This window comes from Electrona antarctica (genome assembly GCF_951216825.1).
Source record: "Electrona antarctica genome assembly, chromosome: 6".
In the NCBI taxonomy this organism is placed as follows: domain Eukaryota; kingdom Metazoa; phylum Chordata; class Actinopteri; order Myctophiformes; family Myctophidae; genus Electrona; species Electrona antarctica.
Genome location: NC_136811.1, coordinates 54,362,202 through 54,373,239, shown reverse-complemented (window position 1 = coordinate 54,373,239; position 11,038 = coordinate 54,362,202). Strand labels below are relative to the sequence as shown.

General features: G+C 44.2%; 1 protein-coding gene across 1 annotated transcript; it reads left to right on the top strand.

The window, feature by feature from the left end:
* Window positions 1-1,271: 1,271 nt before the first annotated feature.
* On the top strand, window positions 1,272-10,401 carry LOC306925165 (actin, plasmodial isoform-like; the record flags this gene model as incomplete). Its single annotated transcript, XM_079503855.1, has 5 exons — window positions 1,272-1,278; window positions 3,694-3,852; window positions 4,300-4,491; window positions 7,869-8,050; window positions 10,237-10,401. 5 exons carry the CDS (start codon window positions 1,272-1,274, stop codon window positions 10,399-10,401), a joined length of 705 nt encoding a protein of 234 aa, XP_079359981.1.
* Between the last annotated feature and the right edge of the window lie 637 nt (window positions 10,402-11,038).

Sequence of the window (11,038 nt, the reverse complement as noted above, 5' to 3'; positions counted from 1 at the left end):
TAAATCACCAGTCTGCACTGGACTAGTAGGCTGATATATGTATTATTGGATGCAGCAGAGCAGAGCCTTTTGCTCGCTGCGGTTGATGCAACATATGATAAGTTTTAAAGTTGTTAACAGTGATATATAAACATGAACAATCGGATTGATATACTATCTACACCTCCACAGCAGACACAAAAACATTGACACATGGCGTAAACAAGGGACACCGGCGGCCCCTGTGGTGTAGGCGAGGTGTAAGCCCTGCAATGCCAATAAAGTGATAGGGCTAATCACGTTACTGACGTTAATGACATCCTCTGATATCATTAGCCTACTAATTTCATTATGTGATTCAAAGGGACTGTTAACTAAATTAGAATTCAGGTTCAGGTGGAAACCCAGGGCCAAATTAGCCATTGGGCCGGTGGGGCGTGGCCCAGGGGCCCTTAATTAGCTCCCAGGGTCCTTTTGGGGAAACTGGACCACGCAGTGCTGGGTTTGAGGCCCTGACAAGGCCTCCTGGGGCCCTTCATTGGCTGTTGATTCTGTTAAATTTAGGTCAAAAGATGATGAAAAAAAAAAAACGCACGCACACTATGGGGGCCCCCAGTATATTTTCGGCCCAGGGTCCCTCATGGGGTTAATCCGTCCCTGTGAAAACCCTGATAAGTATAAGGTCTGATATGTTAGTTCCAAAGGTTGAATTCCTGCAGATACAGTGTGCTTTTTATAATGTGCATTAAAGATAACATACGTCAGGCAGTAAGAGCAATGACAATGAGACACTGCAGGCGAGTTACAGGAAAAGAGACAAGAACCAACCTTAAAATAAAAGTTACAAATACAAAAACATAACTGTTCTGAATTTCTGATTTAGAGAATGAGCGAACATACTAGTACAGAACGTTTAACCTTTTTTAACGATACTTACGCTGTTATAGAAGGTAAATCTTCTTGCATGTACTCCGTCTGTTGCCCGATTCAAACTCTGTCAAGCTCCGCCCGTTGTCCCGCCCCTCTTAACCCATGGTCTAGATTTATATTAGGACGAATTATTTGCGTGACTGTAAAGATGAAACGGTGGAGTGGGGAGGAGACTTCACTTCCGCTTTATCTTTTGCTCATGATCAGAGCTTCCATTTCTCCAGACTGTATGACGAAAGCATTTGAAAATTGCAAGAGGCAACAGTCTGGCCACACAAGACTAGAATCCATGTAACCCAGTGGTTTTCAACAAGTGGTCCAGGGACCACCAGTGGTCCTTGAAGGTGGTGCCCAGCTAAATGATGGAGAGTTGGTAATCATACCCTTATAAGATCTTTAACTCTTGAGAGTCTAAAATGAAAACAAATGGACCCTTACAGGTCCATTGGGTTTAATTTTACACTCTCAAGAGTTAAATTATTGATAAACATAAACATAGCATTACTTAAATTTACGTACACAATTACAGAATGTAAAATATCCATTATTCGTATCACATCAGTAGGCCTCCAGCATGAAATAGTGGACAAATTATTTTCCAACGATAACAACACATTCTTTAGTTTTGTCTGAGAGGCTAAGGCCCAGGCTACACGTATATGGATCTTTTGCAAAACGGATATTTTCGGCCTCCGTTTTAGAAAAGATCCCTGCCCATACGACAGAGAGTCCACACACAAATGCAGAAATGCATTGAACACAGGATAAAATCACTGCAGTAGCAGGTTTCAATTGTAGGCTATATTATACTGTATTTGATTTTATATGTACACTTGGTTTTAATGAAGGAATAAGTACTGCATTTTAAAAGCCACCTAAATTGTGAGTGGAAGTGGAACATGTTTCTTTCATTGTCTGTCAACATGTCACACTATGCTAAATCTCCAAATCCCGACTCTCGACCTTTCTCTCCATATAATTTAAAAATGATAGACACTTTACCATTGCTCTGGCGACTTGGCAAGTCCTGCACAGAAAATCATAGCAGAGTCAGACCTATAAGTGTCCCGTCCACAACCAGTTGTGAGCTTGTAGAGTGGCTATATTTTCCAGGTGTATAATAAATGTCACGTTATAATGTAGGCTAATAAAAGTTCACGCGCGCACATTGTCGGCATGCAGGCACAGTGACAATGGAATGCAGTCAAGGGTGCGCCCTGTATTACCTAAACAGGAGAGAGATGCGCATGGCGACCCACTGTATACTTTCTTCTCACCAACCACGTTATTTGATGCGATATTGCATTCACACATCTCTCTCTCTCTCCCCTCCATGACCATGACCATGAAATGGAGAGCAAAATACTGCACGAGAATATAGTTTCACATGCGGCTATGCACACACCACACTTTGATGTACTGCGCAATGGCATTTGGCCTGGGTCCTTATTGGTAGGTTAATATCCACAGTTTATCTGTAGCGTCCTCCGCAATTAACCCATTCAACCTGTTCAAGCTTCGCACTCGGCACCAATACATATGACATCACCAGTCCGCACTGGACTAGTAGGCTGATATATGTATTATTGGATGCAGCAGAGCAGAGCCTTTTGCTCGCTGCAGTTGATGCAACATACCTGTATGATAAGTTTTAAAGTTGTTAACAGTGATATATAAACATGAACAATCGGATTGATATCCGTGTAGTTTCCATGCAGGCACAAGCTACATTTCTCACCTAATTATAGTAAAAATCACACCCGTGTGAACTGAGTGGTGTAAGGTATTATATAGCCTGATCAGCTGTGTTCTGATGTAATGTCTGACATAATGAAATCAGCATCAACCAATCAGCATCAACCATGCTCATTTTTTTTGCACAGACAGACAGACAGACAGACTAACAAAGCCAGTTGTAGGAGTGGTTTACACCACTCAAAAATGATATGCGCTGAGCGGTGACATCATCGTTTCTCATGTTTCACATGACTACACAGCTCCACTGATCCCGGATATTTTCGAAAATCTTCACTTATTTATCCGTTTCCAAAAACCTCCGTTTGAGTGGCCGAAAACGCCGTTTGCGTGTGGCCAAAAGGCCCAAACATACACAAAAATGTGCGTTTTGCAAAAGATCCATATACGTGTAGCCTGGGCCTTAGACGGGGTCTAAGACGGGGCCTTAGACGGGGTCTCCCCGCCCCCCCCTTTTTTCCCCTCACTGTATATATTTCTTTTCCCTTTTTACCTCCTTTTTGATGAATTCCTGTTCTGTCTATAGAAGTGTCTATTTGTACGTCTCTAAATGTTTTGATGATTTGAACATGGTGGACCCTGTTGGAAACAAGTGTAATGCTTAATTGGGTCGTCCACTCACAGTTAACAGCCTTTGTATTGAGTTTGTGCTCGAAATGTACTGTAATTCTGCAAACTGTTAATAAATTCTTCAATCAATCAATCAATCAAGTGAACCTCTGTTTCTCCAGGTATTGTGGTTGACTGTGGTGATGGTGTGACTAAATTAATCTGTTTCAGTTTGCTCATGGTGATGGTGTGACTAAATTAATCTGTTTCAGTTTGCTCATGGTGATGGTGTGACTAAATTAATCTGTTTCAGTTTGCTCATGGTGATGGTGTGACTAAATTAATCTGTTTCAGTTTGCTCATGGTGATGGTGTGACTAAATTAATCTGTTTCAGTTTGCTCATGGTGATGGTGTGACTAAATTAATCTGTTTCAGTTTGCTCATGGTGATGGTGTGACTAAATTAATCTGTTTCTCCAGGTATTGTGGTTGACTGTGGTGATGGTGTGAGCCACGCTGTGCCCGTCAAAGAGTGTCTCGTTGTGCCTCATGCCATCAAAAAGCTGGACCTGGCAGGCAGGAAGCTCACTGATTATATGATGCAGATGCTCACGGATAGAGGCTATGGAATCACTGCCGGTATGTATGTATCCATTTGTATGACTCATATGGTGGGAATTGACCACTCACACGTAGGACTCGCCTAACCCCTGCTCATTATGCTGGTGTGGGATGGCGCAGGGTACAGGATAGTGTTGTAGTCGAGTCCACCTAAAGCGAGTCCGAGTCAAGACGAAGTGTGGGAGGGGGTCGAGTTAAATTCGAGACCGACGGGAGGTGAGACCGAGACCAGATTTTTTGTTGTTCTTTTTTCTCATTTGACTGGTACAGAAAGAACTGGCAGGCGCGTCCAGCTGCACTCACATCTCAAGACAAAATAATATTATTTTTTTTACATAATTTCCTCCTGATAAGTCCTGTAGTAAAAATGCATTCAGCCTTTAAAGCATAATTAGACCCATTTGAGACAGCCCTAAAACCATTCATTGGAGAATGTAAATATCTCCGTACTCTCTTCCTCTACAGAGGAGCGTGGGCTGGTGTATCAGATGAAGGAGAAAGCGTCCTATGTGGCACTGGACTTTGACCAGGAGATGCAGAACGCTGCCTCCTCTTCCTCACTGGAGAAGAGCTACGAGCTGCCTGATGGTCAGGTGATCACCATGGACAACGAGAGGTTCCGCTGCGCTGAGGCCCTCTTCCAGCCCTCTATCATTGGTCAGTACAGTACAGTACAGTACAGTACAGTACAGTACAGTACAGTACAGTACAGTACAGTGCAGTGCAGTGCAGTACAGTACAGTACAGTACAGTACAGTACAGTACAGAACAGTGCAGTGCAGTGCAGTGCAGTACAGTACAGTACAGTACAGTACAGTACAGAACAGTGCAGTGCAGTGCAGTGCAGTACAGTACAGTACAGTACAGTACAGTACAGTACCAATGATGCTACAGCATAAGGATAGCAATGCCTACTGCCTTTATTTTGAAGTGATGTCCTTAGTTGTTCCTGTCTGGTTTTGTTGGTGTCTGTGCCCTGTATTATCTCATCTCATCCTGTAAATATTGTTTAATCGTTTGCCCGCCAGGAACATAGGAATATTAACACGTAGAATCTTGTAGCCTGCCACAAACGGAAAAGCCGTTTTAACAGCGATGTATTCATTAATGCATGTTTTAATACGATCGTATCGAAATCTACCGTCCGTTAGCTTTGTTATGCTTCTGACCCAATGGGCGCGGCCATTTTGAAAATGCGCGCGCATCCACTTACATTGCCGGCTCTGTTTTCAGACGGCTTTATCTCACAGAAGCGACATTGCAGGGGTCGCTTTGTCCCAGACAAGCGTTTTCAACGGCCTGTAGCAGGCGCTGTGATACTCGCGGTCCACTTTTTCCACCACCGACCGAGAGAACAAGCACCGGCTTCGTCAACACACACGGAATGGTTTCATAGTAAAATGCGATTACGGATATTTGGCTCTTCAAAGTAAGTGTCACACGCGATAAAACCCTGGCAGGACGCGACGGAGGGATTAAATAATGGTAGCGGTAAATGGGTTTAATATCATCTTCACCTGTGTCCAGCCAGTCCCTTAGCTTATATTGTGTGTCTCTTGCTTTGTCTGTCTGATTGTTTACGTGCTTTTTTTCAGGGGTCATTGCCATGCTGGGTTGTGGTGGGCATTTTTGTCAAAATTCTATTTTTGCCACAGACATACAGTACAAAATGAGTGGAGAATAATATTACCAGAAACACATAAGACCATAACAGTAACTCTGAGAGTGTACAAATGGAACCAAATTGTAATTTTTTTTTGATTGATTGAATAGTTTATTGAACATAATTGTAAAAATCACACCTGTGTGAAGTGAGGGGCGATCTTATCATCGTACATCATCATTGGATTTAGATTAGATTAAATGTATTGTCACTGTACTGCAGTATACAAATACTTTGACAATGAAAAGAAAAGTGGAGTCTAGCCAGAAGTGCAATAGAGCGTCGCAGTCCCGCCCCCTACCAGGGCCCAGGAAATGATTCTCCGTTCATTTTCCTCATAGACATTTCAAAAAGTATTTATTTAAAGACCTTTTAAGTGTCGTACAAAGCCAACTGTTGACAAATCATGACAACAAACACAATTTTTTGGGCCGAACAAAGAATTAGAAAGTAGAAATAAACGGCAGGTTACAACACTTTTTTTGTTGTTTTTCTTCTATGTAATTATTTGTTTGGTCCAAAATATTGTGTGTGTTGTCATGATTTGTCACGACTCGAGTTGGCTTCGTACGACGCTTAAAAGGTCTTTAAATAAATACTTTTTGAAATGTCTATGGGAAAAATGCATTGTGATTAATTTCCTGGGCCTGGCGTTGTCATGAAAGGGGGCGGGACTGCGACGCTCTATACAGTAATGCAGCAATGAGAGAATAAATACAGAAAAATGTACAGTATGTACAGTAATATATACAGGATAATAAATACATAATAATAAATAAGTAATGAGTATGTTGGAAGAACAACGTATAATAGATTAGGAACAATCGGTACAGCAAGCAATGCATGATGAAGATAAATATATATCTATGCATATGCAATATATACACCCACCCACACGACCCCAACATGCTACTATAAGCAAGAGTTGCAGATGGGTAGTAGCCTGGCTAATAAGCCAGACCGAATCAGCCGTTGCCAAAAAAGAATTGCCTGCCGGCGGATTACGGTCTGGAGAGGCTCAATTGTACGCCCATTTCCTACACCAGAGAACTGGTGTGGCCAATCGGGACACGGTATGCAATATGGGCGGGCTTTGGTACAGTGACATTCAATGCTTGAGACCTTTGACTGACAGTACCTCTAACCAATTACCACACGACTTGTGATTTGAGTCTGGCTTATTAGCCAGGCCAGATGGGTAGGGGGATGGAGGGACAGATGGGTAGGGGGATGGAGGGACAGGTGGGTAGGGGGATGGAGGGACAGATGGGTAGGGGGATGGAGGGACAGGTGGGTAGGGGGATGGAGGGACAGATGGGTAGGGGGATGGAGGGACAGATGGGTAGGGGGATGGAGGGACAGAGGAGGGGTGTCATGACGTAAAATAGGCATCATGCCTATATGTGCTCAGACACTATTTGACGTAACTCTTCTCCATTCATTGTCAATGGGAATTTAATGTTTGGTAACTAAAAGCTGGTTGTAGGAAACAGCAACAGAGTGCAGTCAAACACTCATTTCAAAAGGGATAGCACCAAAAAAAAGTCCTTGCGGTCTTGTTTCCATTTAGGCCCTGTACAAGCAATTCATAGACGTAACGTGAAAGAATAACAACAAAATTCAATATCATCAAACAACAAAAATCCAAATAATATGTAGCCTACAGAGTGGGGAAAAGAGGGGGGGGGGGTGATCATATGTTTAAAGGAGAATTCCATACTAGAAGGCTTTCTTACCTTTATTTGTAGTTGTTACGTCCCCACCAAAGAGGTCCAGGTGTTATTTTGTGCAAAAGCTCCTTATTGGCTATTCCCCTACCATAAGCCCTAAATGAATTGCATTGAATTGAATGGGGCTATATGGGGTGTTGTGCTAATTCGCTTATTTCCATCGCTCACAATTTTTTTTTTTTTGTATATATCCTCTCTTCATAATGTAAATAATATCCCAAGCGGCACACTTTACTACTTATTTCGATGGAAATAAGCGAATTAGCACAACACCCCATAGCCCCGTTCAATTCCCATTCCATTCAATGTAATTCATGTAGGGCTTATGGTAGGGGAAATAGCCAATAAGGGGTTTTTGCACAAAAAAACACCTGGACCTCTTTGGTGGGGACGTAACAACTACAAAGAAAGGTAAGAAAGCCTTCTAGTATGGAATTCTCCTTTAAGGGGGAAGGATAATTTCCTCTCCCTTGGACCTGCTGAAAGGTGGATCTTTAGGCCTGTTTTAAAATATGTAAGTGATCTGCATTTTTAGAGGGAGGGGGTCAGGGAATTGGTACTGTAGTTACTAGTATACTGTACAGTATGTCCCTGGATACAGATTACATGACTCTGTGCCTCTCTCTGTCTCTCCTGCTCAGGTATGGAGTCCGCAGGGATCCATGAGATGACCTACAACAGCATCATGAAGTGTGACATTGACCTCCGTAAGGAAATGTTTGAAAACATATTGCTGTGTGGAGGCACCACCATGTTACCAGGCTTCGCTGACCGCCTGCAGAAGGAGATTACTGCTCTCGCTCCTTCCACCGTGAAGGTCAAGGTACGAGGACAGACAGTCACATATCTATTTAACTGTGTGCATGTGCACTGCCCTGCAAGGCCAGAGTGCAATTCTACGCTCAAGGTGGTGAAACTGAGATTATTGGCTTTAACATTTCAACTGGAAAAATGGTTCATAGGCATTCAAGTGATATTACTTTAAAGTAGCCTCTAACGGGATGTCTTGAAGTCCCTGTCCTCCCGAGACCTTTTTTTGAGTGGTGTAAACCACTCCTACAACTGGCTTTGTTGTGCAGAAAATGAGCATGGTTGCTATGTTCACCCTGTTCACCCGGGTGTGATTTCATTACGTCAGACATGATAGTGCAGAAAAAATGAGCATGGTTGCTATGTTCACCCTGTTCACCAGGGTGTGATTTCATTAAGTCAGACATGATTTCATTACGTCAGACAGGCTATATTACACCACTCAGTTCACACGGGTGTGATTTTTACTCATATAATACAGCTTAAGACGAGTATACTGGTCTTTAGCATCATTTTAAGTAGTTCCGGTCATTTGGTGGGGGTCACTGGAACTCCCCCCCACAGGACTAGGGATGGTGCTCGATACCCCATACCCAAAAAAAAACACAACAAGCTTATTGATACCACAGTAGTAGCAAAGTCTGCCTACAGGGATGAGGTGGTGCAGTTGACACAGTGGTGCAGAGAGAACAACCTGCTCCTAAACACATCAAATCACATCAAAACACATCACATCACCAGGAGCTGGTCATAGACTACAGGGATGAGGTGGTGCAGTTGACACAGTGGTGCAGAGAGAACAACCTGCTCCTAAACACATCACATCACATTACATCAAAACACATCACATCACCAGGAGCTGGTCATAGACTACAGGAGGAGGAAAACAGACATTCCACCGCTGTTCATCAATGGGGACTGTGTGGAGAGGGTGTCCTCCTTGGGGACTGTGTGGAGAGGGTGTCCTCCTTGGGGACTGTGTGGAGAGGGTGTCCTCCTTGGGGACTGTGTGGAGAGGGTGTCCTCCTTGGGGACTGTGTGGAGAGGGTATCCTCCTTGGGGATTGTGTGGAGAGGGTGTCCTCCTTGGGGACTGTGTGGAGAGGGTGTCCTCCTTGGGGACTGTGTGGAGAGGGGGTCCTCCTTGGGGACTGTGTGGAGAGGGTGTCCTCCTTGGGGACTGTGTGTAGAGGGTGTCCTCCTTGGGGACTGTGTGGAGAGGGTGTCCTCCTTGGGGACTGTGTGGAGAGGGTGTCCTCCTTGGGGACTGTGTGGAGAGGGTGTCCTCCTTGGGGACTGTGTGGAGAGGGTGTCCTCCTTGGGGACTGTGTGGAGAGGGTGTCCTCCTTGGGGACTGTGTGGAGAGGGTGTCCTCCTTGGGGACTGTGTGGAGAGGGTGTCCTCTTTGGGGACTGTGTGGAGAGGGTGTCCTCCTTGGGGACTGTGTGGAGAGGGTGTCCTCCTTGGGGACTGTGTGGAGAGGGTGTCCTCCTTGGGCACTGTGTGGAGAGGGTGTCCTCCTTGGGGATTGTGTGGAGAGGGTGTCCTCCTTGGGGACTGTGTGGAGAGGGTGTCCTCCTTGGGGACTGTGTGGAGAGGGTGTCCTCCTTGGGGACTGTGTGGAGAGGGGGTCCTCCTTGGGGACTGTGTGGAGAGGGTGTCCTCCTTGGGGACTGTGTGTAGAGGGTGTCCTCCTTGGGGACTGTGTGGAGAGGGTGTCCTCCTTGGGGACTGTGTGGAGAGGGTGTCCTCCTTGGGGACTGTGTGGAGAGGGTGTCCTCCTTGGGGACTGTGTGGAGAGGGTGTCCTCCTTGGGGACTGTGTGGAGAGGGTGTCCTCCTTCCGTTTTCTGGGAGTCCAAATTACACTTTCAAAATGATGTATACACATATTAACCAGTTAACCGTTTCTTCAATATTATTTTCCAAAAGTAAAAAGGTCAATTGCCTTCCATCCTTGCAACCACTATATTAATGGCAATTTCCTAGTAGCTTTAAGTCCAAACATCAGATGTAAACCTTTAAATAAGCTATGTTTTTTAGGTGCTGATAATTGGAGACTGTGTGTTAGTGCTGATTCTGACAGCACATTTCTATGTAGTTTCCATTTTGTTTTAGTCATCTGGAAAGGTTTTAGTGTTAGTCTAGTTTTAGACAGTCAACTAAAAATCACAAGATTCATCCCCATACTCCCCATGCAGGTCACTGCTGATCCTAAGAGGAACTACATTGTGTGGATCGGCGGCTCCATCCTGGCTTCTCTCACCACCTTCCAGCCGCATTGGATCAGCAAGCAGGAGTACGAGGAGTACGGCCCCTCTGTCGTCCACCGCAAGTGCTCATCACGCAGACAATTGTTTTTTTAGTCAATTTTATCAACAGATTGCAGAATGGGGCGACTGTGGCTCAAGAGGTAGAGCAGGTCGTCCAATGATCCATGGGTCGGCGGTTCGAATCCCGGCTCCTCCTGTCTACATGTCGAAGTGTCCTTGGGCAAGACACTGAACACCAAATTGCTCCCGATGTGCTGGTTGGTACCTTGCATGGCTTCCGCCGCAATCGGTGTATGAATGTGTGTGTGAATGGGTGAATGTAATCTATGTAAAGCGCCTTGGATAAAGGCGCTATATAAATGCACCATTTACCATTTAGAATGGGTATACAGTCCAAGCTGTCAAACCAGAAAAGGCACTTGTTTACATCAGGGTCCCCCATTTTCAATTCATCAAATATACTGTACACGTCTATGCAAAAAAGAAGAAGAAGAGGAAAAAAGCATAATCAGCAAATACAGTTATAGAAAAAAGGGAATATGTGAACAGTAGACCTATAGAGAAATCAATATGTGAACAGTAGACCTATAGAGAAAAGGGAATATGTGAACAGTAGACCTATAGAGAAATCAATATGTGAACAGTAGACCTATAGAGAAATCAATATGTGAACAGTAGACCTATAGAGAAATCAATATGTGAACAGTAGACCTATAGAGAAATCAATATG